A 21,432-nucleotide genomic window follows, 5' to 3' on the forward strand; every position below is an offset into this window, starting at 1 on the left:
GGCATTTAAACATCCAGTTGAAAATTCTATGTAAAGTCTGAACACCTCAATATGGGTGAGCCTCTCTTCCAATGGGAAGCGTGGGCAGTGTGCTATGCCCTGATCATAAGCCTGTCTGCCACTGCTGCCCTTGGGATTCCAGTGTCAGAAGGAACTAAAGGTCTTGTAGTTGGCTTTTCTGTCACGTTAATGAAGTAGTTACCTTTCTTGAGAGTATTTGTCATTCTTGGCATGCAATAGGAACCTCCTGATTCAAAGCCAGAGTGCACCCTATATTTGTGAATGTAATGATAAATTATGTAGAGAAAATTCTATTCTTAAATACATGCTTTTCCAGTTAGGCCACCATTAATGGTGTACATCATTAAGCCTTAGTCAGTGTAATATTGTGCTTTGTGGGAAGGAATCCCAGGGTGAGTCTATTTTTGACCTCTAATGGTTGATTTACAATGAGTTATAGTAGCGAAGTTCAAATATTTGGTGATTATTGCTGAGCTGGACTACTCTCAGGCAGTTTTAAAAATAAAATTTGCAATTTGGAGAGTATAATTGAAGTTCCCTGCTTGACTTTCCAGCAAATGCATGCATTTCCTGAACCAGCACTAACGGGCAGGGTGATGCCATAGGGCAATGCCAACCAGCATGGTACTGCTGCTTAATGGGGCTATTGACCTCTCCTCACTGATTCTCTGCCTCTTGTGAGACTCATCATGGTGTGTTGCAGTGCTCATGGTCTTTAAGTGTCTTTTTAGGGGAAACAATGGGAAACTAAATTGCCATGTAGGGAGGATGCTACAGGAAACAAAAACTTGGATGAAAACGATAAACGAGGCGCAAAATGTGTTCAGCTGGTTAAAGTACTAGCCGTGTTTTGCTTGCCGAAGCGTGTCTGGGCTCTGCAATATCTTTTCTATTCCTCACAGTTCAGTCTTCTGAAAACGGCAAAGAATGGGAGCCAAATTTTTCTGTCCTTTTCCAGAACTTCCCCAGGGTCAGTTTTGCCTGCACCCAGCCCTGAGTGTGTGCCGCCATGTAGTTTCATACAGAAACGATAAGCTCAGCTGGAATGCAGGAATGTTTCCAAAAGTTTCCTTTCAAGGAAACGCACAAGCCCTTAGCAGTGATGTTCATATGTGACTCTGCTGGGTATCTGATACTAGCTAAACGTTTGACAGATGTTTTTTTTCTGGTTTTGTTTTGCAGGAAGAAATCATTCCTGTTTTCAGCTCTGTACGCTGCCTTTATATTTGGTGGTCGGCACCTAATGAACAAACGAGCAAAATTTGAACTGAGGAAGCCGCTAGTGCTCTGGTCTTTGAGCCTCGCCGTCTTCAGGTAGGCACTTCTTCACACCATCTGCCTTTGACATCAGGCCCTGAACAGGTTTGGGGTTCTTCACATACAGCAGCGCTGCTAGTGGAACAACAGGCTCACACAGAAGTGGTATTTCGTTGCTTCTGCTATTCAGGGTTGTGTCCTGATCTGCTCCTTAACACTGAAATGATCTCCTTTGCCTTACCAGATCATAGAGCATTAGAAGGGGAACAAATCAATAAACTTCTTGAAGAGAAAAGGTGAAAATAAAGGAGAACATGAGAAAAAGCAGTTATCATTGCAATACATTTACCATGCAAGCTACAAATGGAAATAAACACATTAAGATGTTAGTCTTATTCTCACATGCTAGTAGTATTATGTTTATGTGGTGTGTGTATATGGAATATTAATCAGGACTCTGATCTCCATTACAGTGAGGTAAAACAAAAGTCAGTGCTTTGATGACAGATAAATTTGACCACTGTAGCTGATATCAGGAGCTGACTTATGGTTATTCCATCACAAATTGCTTGTGACTGTAGCAATAAGGTGGCTCAACAGGGAAAGGCTGGTTTTTAGTGATTCACATCTCTCAGCTGTGTGTTGACTCCATATTTACTATGGGGAATGTCATGTTTAAGTTGTTGGTAGTTGATGAAGTCAGAAGTAAAATTTACCAACTCGAACTCCACTTTAAATGCTTAATATGCTAATTTTTAATGAGGCTGAAGATAAATGAATGAATAAACAAATGCTTATAAAAACAGCCCTTACAAACACATGACTTTTGAAACAAATTACTAGTACTAGTACACAGAAGACTTGAGGACTATTCTTCATATCAGGGACTATTGGGACTGTAAGTTAGAACTCACTGAACAACATATAGACAATCCCCAAACCATTATCAAACACTGCTACTATTATCTTTCTAATATCAATATAATAATTACTGATTATATTACATCACAACTACATAAAACACGTTTGCTTTACTGAGCAGGTGTGAATGGTACCTTACTTTTCACAGGATGGGAATAGTTTTTGCCAAGAGATTCTACAGAAGGAAATAAATCGGGAATGGAGAAGTTTGGCTTTTTTCATAACTTTTCCTTTTGTTCTCCAAAAGGAAGAACTTTGTATCGCCTTGAAAATTTCCAAAACTCTGGCAGGGGAAAATAAGTTGTATTTCTAATAGCTAGGACATGCTAAAAAAATAACTTAAATTTGGCTTGGTTTTAATAGTTCATCAGCACATTAAATAATATCTCAGAGCAGACAAAACTTTTAGTAGTTTGGATAGCTTTGAGAGCAATTCTAACATTGTGGAAGTTTGTAATTTTCATTTGATTGCACTTGGTGCTTTATTTCTGGCTGTGTGTCTAACATAATTTAGTTTTAAGGTCCTGTAAGCAATTGTCATTGTTTGTTCCAGAAACGGCTGAATCTCAGCAGCTGTTGAATGGGTTCCTAGATGGCATTTTGGTTTTGTATCAGTCTGTAAAGTTGTTTGTAGCCAGCAGGATCCCAGTTCTGATTGTACTTTCTTATTGAATGTGGACACTAGGAACTAGCTGGGTTACACAAAGCATTTGTAGCTTGATTCTCAATCTGAGGTGGGGAAGCATGATTTTGGAACTTTTTTTTACATAAGATGTCTAGGGCAAATTTAAAAATCAAATTATTTTGAGATGTGGCTGACACTTACAGTGTGGGGTTTTAAAGCAATTTCACTAGCTAATTTCCTCCCAAAATCACAAGTGATCAATGAAGAGCATGAAATTACACTACACTGCCTAGATGGACTTTGAAATCAACAGCTTCATTACCTGCTGAAGTTATGGAAGTTTCCAATGAAACTTGGAGTTTCCCATCATAATCATATTAAATAGCTAACTCCTGGCCAGCATGAGCTGCTGAGTGATGCTGGGTGATAAAAAAATGTGGACTTCATGTGTTGAAGCTACAAGCTGCCAGAATGGATCTGCCACAGAAATGACCTCAGGGCAGGCACTCGAGGAGAGCTTGGCTTGTGCAGATGAGAAGCATTGGCCAGAGGGGTACAGTTGAGGATGGGATTCACAACTCCTCCATCTGCTTGCTCCATCAACTCAAATAACACCATTCAGGGGCAATGGTTCCCCAAGAGCTGCAGAATTCACCCTTTCCTCTGTATGTTAGGAAAAGAGACAGCAGAGAGGAGGGGGTGTATGTTTGGCCTGCACAGAAGCACTGTGCATTTAACCTGCTGGATTTGCCATGGGCATCGGTTGATAATGAAAATTATATGACTATGCTTTCCTCTTCTGAGGTGCTGAGTAGTGTGCAGAAGAGTGAAATAGGGAAGGGGGAAAACCAGCCCCAAGTAAGACAGTGCATGAAACCTTTGTAGCTTCCATAACAACATGCAATCCCATATAAAACCACTGGACTTCTTTCCCGGAAAACCAGAGAAGTGACAAAGAATTCATTAAAATGTCAGACGGAGACTTACAGAAGCATTCATTGGAACATCCATTACCTGGTGTTTCAGCACCACTGTCCTTTCTGGGGTCATTGGTCACAGCCTTACTGACTGTCTCAGCAAGCAGCGCTTGAAATGCTGTAAACTTTTCAAGTAACTTGGATTTGTTTTTTTGCTGGCTCCTGTCATAACATGGTGTTGCATTTATACACGCTTGGTCTGAAAGGCAATCCAGCTTCCTCCAAAGGTCGATTCAGGTACATGTAGAGGACTGTAGACTTACTATTATGGATTCAGGAAATTGCTCCTTAAATTTCAAAAGACTTCCTCTTTGGCTTTCTGGGATGCTAAAATGCTCTGACTTCTACAGTACCTTACAGAAATTCTAAGTAATATATTTGTCTGCCATGAGTGGTTGTACTGAGGAAGAAAAACCTGCCTGGAGAGTCTTCAGTATTCTGCCTCAGGTCAGTGTGAGGCTTTTTTCTGGACTCCTTGTTTATCTCCCTTTTAGCACTCCTACCATTTTACCTGCTTCAAATATCCTCAGAAATAGTAACACTTAGCAGAGGCTGAAAAGATGTGTTTTGGGCTTTAAAAGAAAAGGAAATTGCCTGCCAGGCAATCACATGGTCCTTCTTCAGAAAGTATCCTGTATGCCCTCGCACTTGCCAAGATCATTTAAATGTGGTAGCTGCTACAGTAGGAAACTTGCCACGCTTATAAGTCAACAAAACAATTACACCATCCTGCTGGGCTTGCTGAGCATTCAGGAGCTTGGTCAAGAGCGAGTTTTGTGTCAACACTGGCAGCCAGCAGGTTTTCTGAGAAAAAAAGCTGCTTTATTTCCCTTTGAAAGCATTGACTAGTTTTGAACATTTTGTCATTGGAAACTTCAGTAGGAGCAAAGGCAGTAAATCTTGCTTTTCACTTGGAAACCGTTGTGAAAACATCATCTCCTGGAATCTTTTACTGAGAAATCAGTTTTTGAGATACTGGGTTTGCTGGGCTGGTTTGGTTTTTTGGTCCCTAGCAGGTTTGTTGTTTCAGTCAGTGAAGATTTGTTCTGTTTTGTTTTCTACACTTTAATTAAGTGTGTTTACCCAGCCTGGTTATGTACTGAGGTCGTGGGGGAGCAGTCCCACATTGCTCTGTGGTAACAGGAACCTGCTGTTAGGAAGCTACACAAAAGGTCTTTTCGTCAGTCCCATAAGACCTGCAGGAAACCATTTCTGTATCATCTACAGAATCAAAGTGACAGTCAGTCTTTTGTTTCTGAATACTTATTGGGGTTAAAAATCTGCAAAACCCATCAAACCTGAATTGCCAGTTTTGTATTCATGACACTTTGAACATAAAGTTTGGGCCATTCATTGAATGTTTTACATGGAGTCTATCGAAAGGGTCACGCTGGCATCCGTAGAAATCAGTAAAGCTGAGGCCAGGACTAACAGAAGGATACAAAGTCACTAATTCATGTTTTCTTTACATCTCAGATGGATTTTTGTAATTCCTTTTATAGGCCACAGGGTCTGTGTATGGGTAGCTTTTCTTTTAAGGAGCTTGAACATGTTTGATCTCCTTGTCGTCACAGAGGACAGCAGCATGGCACCATTTTCCTGTGCATCCTTAAGGGGCTGACAACAGAAGTTTCAGGGTCAAGGCTTTAACTAATAATAGCAAAAGGTTGTCTTTCCCAGGGAGTACTGTCACATCAATGCAGGAGGCAAAGAAGCTGAAATATCTAACACGATGCAGAGGCACAGGCTAAGCTTGACCATGGCTGGTAAGTGCAGTGAGAGGAAGAATATCTCATCATCTAGCCAAGCCATACCACTGTCATGCTCTTATCATCTCCTGAGATCACTTAGACACTAATCCAAACCCAGCTATGCTTTGTAGCAGTGGTGGAACTTAGTTGATGTCAGTACAGGATTTCCAAGTGTCTTTTTTCCTGGTAAGCACTTTGTCTAAGGGGTAGAAATAGTATCAAATGTAGCTAAAAGGTTGCTAGCTCTTTGCCACAAAGCTAACCAGGGCCTCAAAAGCAAAGTAATTCCCTCAACAACAGGTCTTATATTTGAAGGACAAACCCAAAACGACTCACTAAAGGAAGGTGACTCGCTTTGCCTTTACAGAACTGGTGTTGATTGATTTGCTACTGGAAGCACAGTAGCACGTGTAGAGCGGTTTGCACCCACAGACAGCTCCTGAGAAGGTACTCCGAGACATGCCTTTATGTGAAGAGCTCAGTTCTGAGCTGAATTAAACAGAAAAGACAAAACATATGTTTAAAGAAAAGATTTCAGTTGCTTGGATTTTTGACTCTGAAATGCAGTTTAGTTATCATGCATGTAAGTAGGAAAATCAATGAAAGATGACTAAAATTTATGTCCCATTGTAAGAACTGGTATTCACAGATACTTACCATGGAGATTTAAACATTACTTAATTTTGTATGTTGCTGAGCAACCCATCAAAATCTTAAAATACACTGAAATTTTATAAGGTCCTGATAGTACATTCAAAGAGAAAATAATTACTGAAAAGAGAAATGTTTGCCAAATAACATTAAAATTAGTAAGCAGCATTTAAGGTGAATTAATACTCTTCTCACTAATAAACTTAAAAGGAAATTAATTCAAAGTGAAACATTCCCTGTATTTGTAAAGCATTAATGCATATTCTCAGGACATTTCTCAGATTCCAAACCAGTAAAAGGCTTAATATACGCCTACTTAATGATTTATTTCTCTAGGACCATGTTCATCTTTACATACTTACCTGATTTTCTTACACAACAGATAAAGAAACATCTTTTAAATTACCATTTTGGAGATGAAGTTGAAGGTTGAGTGAACAGTAGAAATTCAGAATGATTGGAGAGAAGACAAAAATCCATTGGATGAGATTTAACAGATTAAGAAGAAAAGTTTCTTTTCCGTAAGTTATTGTAATTCCAGTAGGAAAATACAAACAGTGTTGTGTGGAGTGAATTCATACAGTGCGAAACAAAATCTAGCTGGCATTAAAAAATTGTGTAGATGATAAAAATAGCGACCATGAAGATGTATCTCCAATATCTACATTATTTATTCTAACTATCCTTGTTCTCAGATTTGTAAGTGGTGCCATGTGACAAAGTGCTGTGCCCGTCTTCTAAAATCTCACCCCTTCGTTCACTCCGCTGTTAGTCCTGTGGGCTCCTGTGTCCATCAAAGTAATTTTGAATGTAAACTGATTTTACTGGTTTTGCCTACTCTGGCCTACTTAAAAGTAAACCAAGGAGTCCCTGTGAGACCTGGCTGATTCTGCTTTACACGAGATATGGATAGGACTGTCTAAAAACTATTATGAAAATCTCTTTTCTTGGTGCTAAGCTGGGCCTTCTTTCTTTAAAACCTTTTCTTTTTCTCTGACTTAGTTTGCTTGTCTTTATTGCTGGAAAATTAACATCTTAGCAAAGTGAATTCAGTGAGTCATTTGAAAAACTGATGTTGTGCTCATTTTGCCCTTGTTCCTTCCCCTCTCTCACAGTCAATGAAGGTCACCTTGAATTACACCTTTCTTGTGAGCTCACCTTGTCCCAGCCCATGGGAGCCCTCACAGGTTACCCACCACCCAGCATGAATAAAATACCCAAAGCAAAGCCCCTGAGAGTGAAACTTTGCCTCTCAGTTTTATACAGGGATCAGACTGAAGTGTGCATTTGAGGAATAAAGAACATCTGTCTGTGGTGGCTTAAGCAGGGAACTATACCAGAGAGAACGTATATAATTAATTTAAAAGGAATCAATCAAACCTCCCTTCTCTGCCCATGTGGCACTTCTGTATTTTACTCAGCCTCAATACTTGGGTCATGAGTGTTGTAAAAGGGCCTCCTCCGTGCAGAAATCCCCGGGGAACTGGTGTCTCCATGTCTTTTCTTCTGAGTAAGTCCCCGACAGCTTGTGCTTGTTGGAGACAGCGGGAACACAACTCTGAGAGGTGTTAACTTGCATGACCTATCAAATCCAACGCTCCGTCTGCGGACAAGCTGTTAATAAACACGGCCAGACCCGGCCGTGCTCGCACGCAGAGCTGGGCTGCCTGTGGGTGTCAGCCCATGCTTTAGCAGAGTCACTGTTCTGTCACAAGTTCAGCTTCTTCTAGACCACCATGTCTCCTTGTGCCCGTGTCCTTCAGCATCCGCAGCCCAGGTTGTTGAATTAAAAAAGAAAAATAAATTATTTGCCAACTGTAGGCAAATACCTGAGATGTGATCTTCTGTAGGTGCTTGCAGGACTATCATCCCACTGAGGACAGAATGAAAAAGATCAGTGGCTCCAGGCCAGCAATTGGTATTAAATTTATGGATCTGAGCAGCTCATTACAGTTGTATTATAACTTCCAGCTTCTTTAAGCCTCCTTTATTCTGTCAAATGCTAGTGTTTCCCTGTAACTTAGATTTTTCTTACTTTGTTATCTCCCAGGTTTAGAGCTTTACTGATGGCTGGCTTCTTTCATTGGCTTGATTTTTTGCTAAATCTTTTACTTTATTACTGTTTGGCTTTATTTGCATAGGATAATTTCAAACTCCTGAATACATACATTTCAGTGCTATACATGACAGTTACTCTGCCAACTTGATGCTTTTGATCCTGAAAGTATCTTTAATTTATCCTGCAGAACTAGATAATGCCATTTTTTTGGATTATCATTTAAATCACTGCAATTCTGTACTTACTCAAAGATTTCCTTGAGATGATATTGGATGCTGAGAATAATTTCAGTAACAACACAGGAACAAGTGCAAATGCCCCTGACACATTCATTAAGGATTGCTTAAGAGGCACACTGTGCTTATGAATCCTCATGGGCTACTTTAGAAATCCTCAGATGGATTCCTTAATTCCTATGAGATTTTGCACCAAACATAAGGCTTAAGTTGAAAATTGATTTTTATTTCCTTTTTAGTAGTTGAGCCACAGTCCAAACTTGTTGAAATAAATATCCAAGAACTAGGAAATACTTCTTGAAAGAAAAATATCTCATTGAGTATGCAACCTTCACAGGTTGCCAGGGAATTTCAGCTGCAACCAAGTCCAGTTATTATTTAGTGATGGTATTGCTGGAGAACTAACAGCTTTCATCAAGAAATACTGTTCCTGCAAGCTCTTACCCTCCATGTGCCAGCAGGAGAAAGGAATAGCAGCACACTGAAGAGAGTAAAACCAGGTGATAGGTAATTACTACTGATTAGCTTGTAACTGGCTATCTGGAAATCAGAGGCGATACAAGGATGCATGGGCAGAGCTGGAAAATTATTTTTCATTCTCTGTACCAAAACAGTTACGTGATTTTCAGCAGCGTGTGGGTACAAGAGTGTCCCTCTGGTGTTCCTCGGGTGATGATTGAGTGCAGCTGCCCTTCAGCCTGACCATTGCTCCCTGCTTATCTCTACCAAAACCCAGCAGGCCTTGCATAGCTGCCGAGGGCTCTGGGTAAGGCTCTCCATGCAAGCATAACTCTTTTCACTTTCACCAGTGAAAGTGGTATCTTCCCCTCTGCTGCACTGACTACTGGTAGGGATCTAGACCCAGCATTATGGGTTTTTTTCTGCTGTGCTTTTTAAGCTGCTCAAGTTCTTCCACCAGCTCACAAAGCTTCACTTAGGATTATTTTCTTTTTGTGCATTGCTCTCGGGATTGCCTGAATATAGTTTTTCCCAGTCATAAGGAAGGCAGATCTGGAGAATCAAACTACATTTATTCAGGCTCTGTGAGGAGTGACTGGAAGGCAATACCTGTGGTAGATTGACTTTTATCCACACATACAAATAAGCCTTATGAGTAGTAGTTGCAGCAACTGGCAGAATTGTTGAGTTTGCCACTTTAGCAAGGGAGAGTCAGATGGATTTTCCTCTGCTGTGGTGTTAATGTGTTTAAAATCTCCAGATGACAGTGTCCATTGATCAGGAGCCCTGCAGAGATGTCAATGTTTGGGTATGCTTAATGAGGTCCCTAGGGAGGGAAAGAAATAAGTTAGATCTGGCTTTCCTTACAGTTTTGTCGATTAAAAGGACAAAGAAATGGTTTGGGGAGCCAGGTGAGTTGTGACTACGTAATCTGTCAACAAGAGGGAAGGGCTGAAGGGGGTGGGCCCACACTGAGGGATTTATGGCTAAGAAAAAAAAAAAAGGCTGGTGCAAGATGCACAGTATCTGCCCTCACTTGGAAACCACAGAGTGAGCGATCTCTTTCATAGACCTCGTTACCTTCCCCAAAATTTATCACATGGGATCCTAACACCACCCAGGCACGCATGCATGCATATGCTCATGGGTCTGTAAAGCTGTACAAATGATGTATTATTTCTTGGAGCTATGTAAAATATTTACACAATTTCTAAATCAGTCTGAGCTGGCCTGACTTCAGGTTTTGGTCCCAACAGAAAACTCAAATCATTTGCATTGAAAAGCTTTCTAGGAAGGCATCTGGATCAGTGCAGTAGACAAGTCTGAAAAGCAAGGCTTGTGTGCTTGGTACAGGGGTAGGGGTCTTTTTTAGAAGTGGAAGGGGAAATCTCTCAAATTTGCTTTGGGATTTTGATAGGACTGAGCCCAAACGTCAAAGCATGTGTGAGTTTATGCAACAAGAAGTTTTCTGCCAAAAGGATTGATAATAACTCCAAGGATCACCACAAGTTGTGCTCATACACATGGTCCTGAGAGCCAGAGAACCTCATTATAAAACACTTCCAGTACTGCTAACCAGCAGGTTTTATGATAAGCAAGTACCATACTGAAAAAAAATTGTTATTCCTCATCTTCCCCTATTCCTACCTTTTTTTTTTTTTTAACATTGCTGTGGCTAGGGCTTCACCCTAAATGAGTCTCCTTCACCTTCAAGTCCAGTTAAGAAGGACTGTGTGGGTGAACTGCAAGATCAATTTGTTCTCCTTCTCAGTTAGGAAAGGGTCAGGAGGAGAAGCTGAGGAGCAGCTAGGCAGCAAAACATCAGAAGGAAGGTTTTACTGTTGTTAAATTCTGGGTGTTCTCATGCCCTTGCATTTGTGTACATTTTGGAGAGACCCATTTCTGTTATTCAGAGCAGTGGATTATAGAGTTTGTAATAAACATAGTGTACTTAATACAGCATTGGTACAGTTCCTCCTGCTTTCTCAACCGTGGCCTGTGTATTTCCAAGCTGTTGAGTCAGTCTTGGGATTTTCTGTCACCCTGTAAAGGAGCATATTTGAAACAAGATCCAGCAGAGATGCCAGCTACTATCTTAAATTCCTTTTCAGTGGCTTCCTAGAGCAGAGTGGCTGCTCAGAGCACAGTGCCACGTTTTGAACTCTAGTGCCAAGGCTGGCTAGAAAGGCTCCTGCCTTTCCCCACTGTGAATGAGAGCAATGAAATCATGTCATTAAGAAGTGGAGGAGGGACTACTTTAGCTGCATCATTCACAAGTCCAGGCAAATGGCATGGCCGTGGAGCCAGCCAGAGCAGCACAGAGGGGTGGGCAGCAAGGAGCTGGAGGCAGCACCTGCTTCTGGGATGGGTGGAAGGATAGGATAGCTCCAACAGGAGAGGGCTGGAGCTCACTGTGGGATGCATGGATACAGGAGCATAGAGCAGAGGAGAGCCACAGAGAATGCCCATTCACCTCCCCAAAGAAGGTGAACATTTTCAAATAGTGCATTTCCTCTCCTCTCTCAGCTGGAGAGGTAAAATTGCAAGTGAGAACAAAGGCATTAGTCATTACAGGCTTTCAGGCAGTTTAGGAAGTTAAAGACATTTTCTAGTCTGGAATATTTGTGAAAATTGTGCTCTTAATTACAATGGTTTAGTCATTTTATAGATACCTTGCAGCCTTTCAGAGTATGGACTGAAGGGGATGAGTTCTGTCTTCTTTTTAAAGAATGAGATTAACATAAGTGATCTTAAATGATTGTTATGTTAATTTTTTTAAAAGCGCTTTTAAAGGTGTTCAGTTACCATAAGAAAAAAGTGTATCATGGAACCAAGCTGTTTATTTCATATTTTTTTTCTTTTTCTGGCATGTTGTAGGAGAATAAATAAATAATCCCAAATAAAGGAGAATAAATAAATAATCCCAAATAATTTTATCTATAGGCTAGACCTTGGAGGACACAGGTATGATGGAGCTGTTACTGTGCTTTCAATTATCTGCTGCAACTGAATTGTAGTAACTGAACACATGGTTGTCTAAACACAGTTAACAAGGGGTAAAATATGCTGGCAAAAGTCTCATTTTTTAACAGTTTTACACTAAAATTGCTAGATACAGAATGAGCATGTAAATAGTTACCATAGTTCATTGGCACTAGAGAAAACTTGGTAGCATTTTTTCACATCTGTGCCCAAAATTACTTTTCTTAATGGAAAATGTGAGAAAATTGTAGCCAGTCTGTTGCTTTTTGGGTTTTTTTTTCCAGAGAAATGCAAACAATAAAGAGCAGAAAGGAGTTCAGCTTTGGTGCTTGGTAATGTTGTGATAGTCCTAAATCCCAAACATACAAAAAAAGGCATTGCATCTGATTGACTTCAAAATAATCAGTCTTTTTTCATTTTAGTGAGAAAATGAAGAGTTTAGGGTTCTGGTTTTGTCCATAGGTTACTCACTGGTTATGTCTTCAGGCTTTTCCTTCATAGATTTGGCTGGATAGAGGCCTTTTAAAAATGGATTTCCCACATACTCCATTGCTGCTGAATAGGATTAAAACCCCGTGTTTGTAGTTTTATCAATTGAAGGCATAAGTAAAGGAGAGCAGGAGTTTTTAAGAATATTGGCATTAAATTTTCCACCTCACTTTTGTATCTGCTCATGTCAAAAGGAGTTAATCATCCCTTCATGGATTCTGATCCATACCTGATTTTATTCTGAGGAGTTCACTGGTGCAAAACAACTACAATAGTTTAAAACAACTGCAAAACTTCCATGAGGGAGAAAATCCAAGTATTTTCTCCTACAGTTATGGTCAGTTGCTGATGTCTGGTCCTATGCAAACTCAGCAGGTGTGACAGTGGGAAAAAGGTAGAAGCACGGATGCTCTTGAAATTCACTTTGTAGGTTCATGTTCTCTGTCACATCTGTCCAGCTGTGTCAGGCCAAATCTGGTGTTTGCCTAAGATATTTTCCTAAGGGAAAATAGAGGGAAAGCAAGGGTCTGACTGCGTCTGTGAAAGGCACATCTGGTGTTCAGGCTAGGTCGGAACGTTTTCAGCTGTTGGTGTTTCTAGGACAGCACATCTCTGTAAATTTGCACTGTATGTCTCTGCACACCACTCTGTATTTTTAGATCTTGAAAGTGTGCTGCCAAAATATCAAAGGTACAAGCAATGAAGTGTTGTTAAGTGTACCAATAGCTTTTATGTCTATAAACTATTTATCTTGAAAGATATAGGTACCTTAGGTTATTAAGATGAAGGACTTTGGACTGGAAGGTTTAGAGAACAACTTTAAAAATTGAAAAGAAAATCTGCAGTAGGTCAAAGGTCTAAAGAAAATTCCTCATACTGGAGTGTGTTTACTGTTTTTTTAACTATACTGTTTTCACTGATAAAGAGTGAGCTCAGACCTCTTTCTGCTTACATCAAACAGATGTCATGGGTAGGGCACTGAACCAGAACTCAGAGATTCACAGAATAACCTCAGTTGGGAGGGACCCACAAGGATCAAGTCTAACTCTTAAGTAAATGGCCCATATGGGGATTGAACCCACAACCTTGGACTCATGAAGTTGCACATCATTTCTTTTCCCTCTCGAACACAGATTTTTTGACAGGTCAACTGAATTTCAGTTTGCCCCACCTCTCTATCTTTGAAATGGGTTCTTTGCTTAAACACTTTACAAGGCTATCACATGAGTAAAGGCTATAAAGTTCTGTGAGGAATTTGTGCATACAACGTTAAGGGCCTTGGAGATGCCAACACGTACGGAGGTCTGAAAGAAGTTGCCTGAATAGACCCCAGCTCATTATGAACAGCTTTGTACCTAGCAGTTCTTCGCACATTAGTGTCTGACCTAAAGCAGTTGCTGGCCTGAGTATTATTTAGGTTGATAATTCTGGGACAGCCCAGGCTGGAGGTGGTATGTCTTGGCTATTGGAAAGCAAAGACCAAGGTTTTGGAATGGCAGAGGAAGGTCTGCTCTGTGGAGAGAATGGACATTTCTTTCCATCTAAAGTGGATTCAGTGAGGAGGCAGAGCCTTATGGGAAGGAACCTGGATCAGTTCTAGGAGCTAAAACAGAGAAGTGCTTTACAAATGTCTTAACAGTCTTTTTGCAAGAACAGGTCTCCATCTTCATCACTAATCTTGGCGTTACTTGAAAGCACTTTGAAAATGTTGAAAGGCGATGAAACAATAGCCTAATTAAATTAATTTTCTTTGCCATTTCTTACAAAATAACAGTTGGCCTGAGTTCATCAGCTGTGATTTGAACAAATCTTCTCTCTAGGATTTCAAGGTAACTCATTGTTAAGAAGTCCTGTCTTTTAAATGCTTATAAAACACCTCAAAAAGACTACATTTAGAGTTGAGAGTGACCAAATCCATACTCAATACCATTCTTTTTCAGACTTTTTCGTGAGCACCATATCGCTGTGTATTCTTCACTGACCAAGAAACTGATTAATTTAATTTGGAAAGTTAAACACTCTCCCACAAACCTAGCAAAATATTTTTAATAACTAGGCACAGACTTATAAAGCTGGTTCTTCCAGTCAGTTATTAATATAAATTAATATTTCATATAGGTTGCCCTTGGGTCACACTGACCATTTAGGATGTTGAGTGCCAGATCCTTTTCCAGGCTGCTTTTCTGTGAGTTTCATGGATGTATTATTTTGCAGTGACTTAACAACAGATCTCATTAACTCTGTGAATCAAAATAAGAGCCATTAATTCCATGTAGGTCACTGTGTGGAACAACAGTCAAATGATAGTTTTCAGTCGTTGGTCACATTTCTTTTGTGCTTAATGATTGGCTTTTCAGCATACAGTACAACTACTATGATTTTGCAATCAAAGAATAAGTCTAAAGAAACCATATAGTTTGTACACCAGTTTAAATACAGGAAGATCCAGGACTTTTGGTAATTCATGGAATTTATGTAACTTAAATTTTATTGAATACCGTCAAGAGAAACTAAGAAAGCAATCACATCTGAGATAGCATTTAGGTGGTCTGACAACCTTTTTGTGACACTATATATTAAGATTTTCTTAGGCATAATTGATTCCTTCTCTCTTTTAGAGGATTTGTTCCATCTAGAAAATACAACTTTTTTTTTTTTTTTTTAGTACTGCACCATCATATATTGCACATTGCCCAGTGAATTTGGGGTTGCTCCTCCCTTCCCCCTGCAGAGCTGGCCAGATGTGGACAAATACGTCCAAGAGTGGAAAAAAATCGCAACAAGACTTGAGAGGTGATTTATATAAAGTGGAGTAACAGCTGCAATGAAATCTAACCAATCCACAAACACCCAAGAGCAGCTTGGGTATCAGAAATCAGATCAAAACAATTGCAAATTCTGGTGGGTTGTGCTGCTCCTTTGCCATATTCCTGCATGTGTCAACTCTCCAGAAAGTGGGGCCCGCAGGACGCACATTCTCTCTTAGTGATACCCTGTAAACACGTGCCCATGGACGCAAAAATCTAAGGAAACCTTAATAGCCAGGAAATGTATTTCTCACTTGTCCTTTGCTTCAGTACACTGGAAGGTTGGTGTGTGACCAGGTTTTTCATCCTTCCTTCCCCATGGAGGAAGGAATGCTGTCTCTGTTGGACAGGGTCTTAAGGAGGCTACTCTTGTGGTCTTCATTCATTTCCCAGCCTTGACACAGTCTGGCACATCTGTCCACAAAAGCTTTTGGAACAATAGGCTCTGAATAAGCACCGAGACACCAGTAAAGGTCAGTAGGATGTTGGTCCATAATTCTGGTCAGCACAAACTAGACCACAGTATATCCTTTCCTCATTTGTTCTTACCCAGATAAATGCTTTAACCTGGACATTGGCTTTTTATATTGCTCAGCTTTAAAAAGAAACTACTCTCTCTATAGCCACATCCTGGGAGAACTGAAAAAAAATGAGATCTCTTTTTTTTCTTTTTTTCAACTAATGATGAGGGCACACTCCCATAAGCATTCTGATTTAACTGGTAAAATTTTGTTTGACTGTCTTCTCTTTTTGCCATTAAGGTTAGCAGTTTTTCAGAGTACTCTGCTCCTAGAGGACCTGAAACCACTATAAAATATAAAGACCGATTTTAGATTAGGAGCAGGCCAATGGTTCATTAAATCTTCCCTCTTTCCCACTGGGCTGATAGTATAATCACCACAGCAAGAGCAATGCAGCAAGCATACTGTGATCTGACTACCTCACCTGTCTACACAGATAATAGTTTAGGTTTATCTTTCTACAGTACAGCTGTAAATATATATTTAGTATGCGGTCGCCATACAAATGCATGTTGCCAGAACTCCTGCCCTGTTTGCTAGGTAGGAGATGTCATCATGTCCTTCCTTCCTGGAATAGGCCATTTCCCTAACACTGGTCTGCCAGCTTTATCTGTACTCACCTAGGAAAAAATAATACAAACTTGGAAAAAACCCTTTTCTCTGCTGGTTGGCAAGTGCCCCCTTCAATGCCTGCATGCTCTGGAGGTGCCGCAGTGTCTACTGGGTCAGACAAAACTACCATTCCTTCCCACATGGCCAAAGGAGGGTCTTAGGAGAGACGGATAGAAACCTCCTACAAACAGTTTAATTTCCAGCAACAAAATCTGTCACCTAGCCCTGTCTCTGCTGTGTTATCTTTGTGGTGCACATCTTTTATGGGCTGCTACTCTCGGACTGCAGAAGAGGGGTGATTGGAAAGAAGCTCACCCTTCCCAGGCGGAGAAGAAAAACTGTAAATACTTCCAGAGGACTGCCAAACAAGCCTACCACTCGTGGAAAAATTGCTTTGTTACAAACTTATTTTTAGGAATGAGTTAAAAAGCACAGCATGGGAATGACTGAATGGTGTGCAGTGTTCTTTGACATGGAGGCACACCTACCTTGGTACATGGTGCTTGGTAATACCAGGAGTTCCTGAGTTTCTTTACTCTTTTGACAACTGTACTGTTGGAAAATTGAGCAGTGCTTGATGAGGCTGAATTTCTTTCTTGAAAATGAGTTCTGGAAGTTGTTTCTTACACATGCTTCCTCCCTGAATTTTCCCAGTATCAGTTTGTAGTTTGTGTGTGTTCTGCTGCTTGGCTAAACACAGAAATACTCTGCTGCCCCTTTTTACAGATACTGCTGTCTCTAGGTGTGCTCTCAGGGCTGCCTTGCTGCCTGAGACTTGCTGCCTTGACAGACTGAGGGGTCACTGTACTTCCCACGCTCCTGGGCTGACCCAGCATTAGCAGTGCAACTCCTTCCTCTTTCCTGAGGACTGTGGGATTTAAATCAGAAGGGCACAGAAAGGCCATTTTATTATGTTATGAGATAACTCTTCCACAGCAGAAGGGAAGCTTGGAATGACTGCCAAAGTACTGCTGCTGACCATAACAGGAAGGTGAACATGTTTTGGTTTGTCATGGGGGACGGTGTAGAAAGCTCCACATCTTCACCTGCTGCCCTTTAGGCATTTCAGAGTGCTCCTTCTGTAAATATTTCACGTGCTAAAATCTAAAAAAAAAAAAAAAAAAAAGTCAATAAACAACTGAAGAACCTGCTTCCCCTCTTTTCTTGCTGTTATGGTACAAGCATGCTGTGTCAGTGTGGTCATCTCAGCTGCTTTCCCAGGACCACTGGCTGCTTGATGTGGCTTTCACAAAGGAGGATGTTGTGCTTTTTGCCATTGCCTTGTGCTTCCAGGGCACAGACTTACCTGCCAAACTCCTGTGAGTCACCATGTAAGCAGGTTGGGCAAGAATTAATTTTTTTTTTCTCTTTTCCAGCTGGGCCTCAGGCTGGGAACTGGAGTTGGACCTGTGGGAGCTCTGTCTGGGTGGCCAGCTAGCTCACTGCTGGACTAGCCCAGCACACCCACAGCACACTGTAGTCCAACACCTCAGAAACTGGTTGAACCAGCTGGGCACTGCATATACAGATTGCATATACAGATTGCATGGTTTGTTTAAGTTATTTTAAAACCAGAGTAGAGACTTTCTACTCAGTGTGACTGTCTTTTAGGACATGTGGCTATATTCCATGCTGCACCTCTAAATTTGTTCTCTCTTGGAAGTCAGTCTTGGAATTCCCTGCAGAACTGTTCTGTAGTGGTGATCCTGGACTGGGGTGTCCAGAGGTGTCAGGAGCCAAGTGCAGGGAGAGGTCTCCACAGAAAGCAGCCCTAGCAAAAATGGGCAGTGACCTCCACTATAAGGAGCAGCTGAGCCTGCTACAATGCCAGCTGGGGTTGGACTGAGGGCTTGAGGTACCTGCTGCTCACTTGGGCTTTTGACAAACAAATACTTCACTTCCTACTGGCAGCTAGGATGGAGACAGCAGAAAGTAGCAATAGCTGCTTTGTCTTCCCCATCTTTGTCAGACAGTAATAGCTGCATTGTCTTCCCATCAGCCAGCTTTCCAGCCCTTCCTAATTCTGCATCTAACCCATGCATGGGATGTGTTTTGAGGCCCTCTGAGTACTGGATTTCTGTGGCCAGGTTTTGGTAGCAGGAGAACTATTCCTCCCCCTCCTCCCCTCGCCACTGGGGAAGAGGAGGCAGAGAATTCAGGAGCAAAGTTAAACCCACAAAGAAGAGAAGACAGGGAGGGTGTTTAAGATCTAGCTTTTATTTCTCATTATGCTTCCCTAATTTGGTTGGTAATAAAGTCATTTCCACAAGTTGACTCTGTTTTGCCCTTGATAGTAACTGGTGAGTGATTTCTCTGTGCCTTTATCCTAGCCTAGGAGTCTATATTTTCTCTCCCCTGTCCAGTTGTGGAGGGGACTGATAGAGCAGCTTTAGTGGGCACCTGGAGTGCAGCCAGGATCAACCCACCAACCCCTGTTCAAAAAACATGTTTGAGAGGGAAAAATACTACTTTGTATTTTACTTAATATTTTGATCATACAATGGACAGTAAAATATCAGTTGGGCATTTTTTAACTTACCAGAGAAGTTACTGCCTGAAGGGAGGAGAATGTAGGACATTTTGAGCCTGAATAGATAAGAAAGCTGCATTAGATGGTGCAGTTTGTTTCTGATCAGTCTCTCTAGCTGTAAAAGACTGTAACTGTACAGTAATTCACTGCTACCTTATTTTCAAAATCCCTGCAGATGATTCCCACCAGACAGACTGCTTTGGTAAGCAGTTCATTTCAATACCTCACAAAAGCTACAGCAGAGAGCAGGATGAGGACAGAATGAAGCAGAAGTAATTTACTGAGTAAGCAGTGTCATCACTCTGCTGCACATCATGTCTTTGCAAGATAGAAATTTCTTGGTTGATTTTACCTTACAGTACAAACAAGATCAAGTGGCAGAGGCACAAAAAGCAGTCATAGTTCTCTGACTCCAAGACATTTGCATACATGCCTTAGGTCTTTTTCAGTCTCAGGTGGCGCATACTTGTTGGCAAGGTAGTGGTTTGGCATGCAGCACTTCTCATAGGCAGCTACCTGCTCATGGTGTCTATTTAGGTAATTGAATCAGTTACTTGGAGTTTGCTATCCTTCTTTTGCATAAAGCCCTCCACAGTGAATTATGTGAAAATGTACCTTGGTTTCTGCTGATAAAAAAAATACAGATTAGTCTGAGTCACACCATGTACAGCTGTAACTGGGGTCACTTCAAGAGTCACGGAACTAGAGGAAGCTGCCATCCTGTGGAATTGTAGAAAAGTGTGTGAGTGGGAATTGGTACATGTGTGCTCCAAGGGGAGCTCTGTAGTAGTTGCTAAATGGAAAGACAGGCAGAATTACATCAACATAATCACAAAAACAGCAAAGAGACACTGCAATTGCCAACAGGCACAGACTCTGTGGCTCTGTTATCAGTCCAGGTTACATTCCTGGGTGTCCATACCAAATCACAGTTAGATCATTTGCCTGTTGCTTGAACAAGTCTTCTTTTCATTGGCATTTGTGTTCATGGCACAGAATTCTCTTTGGTTTTAAAACTTAAGTAACAAACAATTTGTTAGAAAAGCAATACAGCTTCTTTATAGAGAAAGACATATTGCTTGCAGCTATTTGATTTCATTATTTAAAATTTCCTTTTCTCCCTTCATTTTAATGTCAGCACTGAGATACTTGCTAATGGGAGAACCAGTGTATCATTAGGTATTCTGCCTGAACTTCCTCCACCCAGTTTTGCAACCACCCAAAACATAGGAGCAGGCAGCAGCATGCCCTAGCTAGCCTGAGTTTACTGCCTCAGGATGTCATCAGATCACATCTCTGTCAGGATCTTCTGTCTTCTTGGGAGAAAAGGAAAAAAAAAAGAGGCATGTTTTAAACACCAAAGAGAAGACACAGAATGAGTTGCACCTCGTTTCAAAACTCCTCCTGCAGGTTTTGGCACTCCCAGCTGAGTTAAAATGACTGATGCCAGAAAGATGTGAGAAAAGGATGCAGAGAGATCATTTCTGCAAGGAAACAACCCTACACGGAGAGGATGCACTATGAGCTGTGTAGATACTGAGAGCACTGCACTGTCTCCTCTGCATGCAGGGGTGGGTGAACATGAGAGACTACAGTGGCTCTCTTGCCTAAGCCTGGGAATATGTGTGTTGCTTTGGGCAATGCTAATGGGCAACACAGAGTCAGCTAAACTTCATCACACCTGAAAACCATAGGAGGGTGGTTTTTTACTTGCACATAGCACAAGAGGACTCCTCTGGCAACAGAGCCAATGAGCAAATACCACTGTGCAAATAGCAGATAATAATAGTAGCTTTGTAAGTGCTCACAGTCTGAGTTTCCTGATGGTGCAGTGAAACCTCAGACATCAGAAGGTAATGGTGCAGGAGCCAGGATGCAGCACTTCTCCATGGGTGTGACCTGGCTGTAGAGCCCTGTCTGTGATGCCACAGCCCAAAGAGCAGCAGGCACTGTGGCACTCCTCTGGGCTACACGTTCCATGCAGTAGACAGGGGAGAGCAAGATGCATTTGTTCCTTGGCAGCAGGCAGATTTGACTGGGTGTATCAATGCTGCAGATTTGGAAACCTAAATATTCTGTGCATATTATATATGCTAGGCAGCAGTTTTTATATGCAGTAGGCTTACTAGAACCATCTAGTCTGACCAAGTACCATAAAAACTGCCATTGAACTCAGCTTTTGAGGCTGCCTTAATGATTTTAAAACATGTTTTTTACAGAATACTGACTTCACAAGACAAGGACAATTAACAGGGAATCTATAACTTCAGAGGAACTGTTCCTTCTTTCGCACGCTTTGCATAAGTGGTAGCTTCCATTACCCACGTGTGTTTATACACCAGGTTTAGGTGTCTTGTTTTGCCTGCTGCCATGTAATAATCATGAGAGATTTGTGAGTGGGAACCAGGTTAGGTCAAGGTCACAAAGAAGTTAGAGGGGAGGTAAGATGGAGCTGGGTAGGGGGATGAGTATGTATGATGTAGACATAAAGTAAGATGTACTCACCTCCAAAACAGATTGTGTCTGTCTTTGCT

General features: G+C 41.2%; 1 protein-coding gene across 5 annotated transcripts in view; it reads left to right on the forward strand.

Annotated features, from left to right (window-relative positions):
* ELOVL6 (ELOVL fatty acid elongase 6) overlaps positions 1–21,432 on the forward strand; it is a 75,598-nt gene that overhangs the window by 48,806 nt on the left and 5,360 nt on the right. For 4 of the 5 annotated variants that reach the window (XM_066317821.1, XM_066317819.1, XM_066317822.1 and 1 more), the window contains one exon: positions 1,204–1,335. In XM_066317821.1, the coding sequence (XP_066173918.1) occupies positions 1,204–1,335 (132 nt within the window). Of the gene's footprint in view, positions 1–1,203; positions 1,336–6,585; positions 6,725–21,432 lie in introns of those variants that run through there. The other variant, XM_066317823.1, reaches the window with a different exon arrangement.

The sequence above is a fragment of the Sylvia atricapilla genome, chromosome 4, assembly GCF_009819655.1.
Source record: "Sylvia atricapilla isolate bSylAtr1 chromosome 4, bSylAtr1.pri, whole genome shotgun sequence".
Lineage (NCBI taxonomy): Eukaryota > Metazoa > Chordata > Aves > Passeriformes > Sylviidae > Sylvia > Sylvia atricapilla.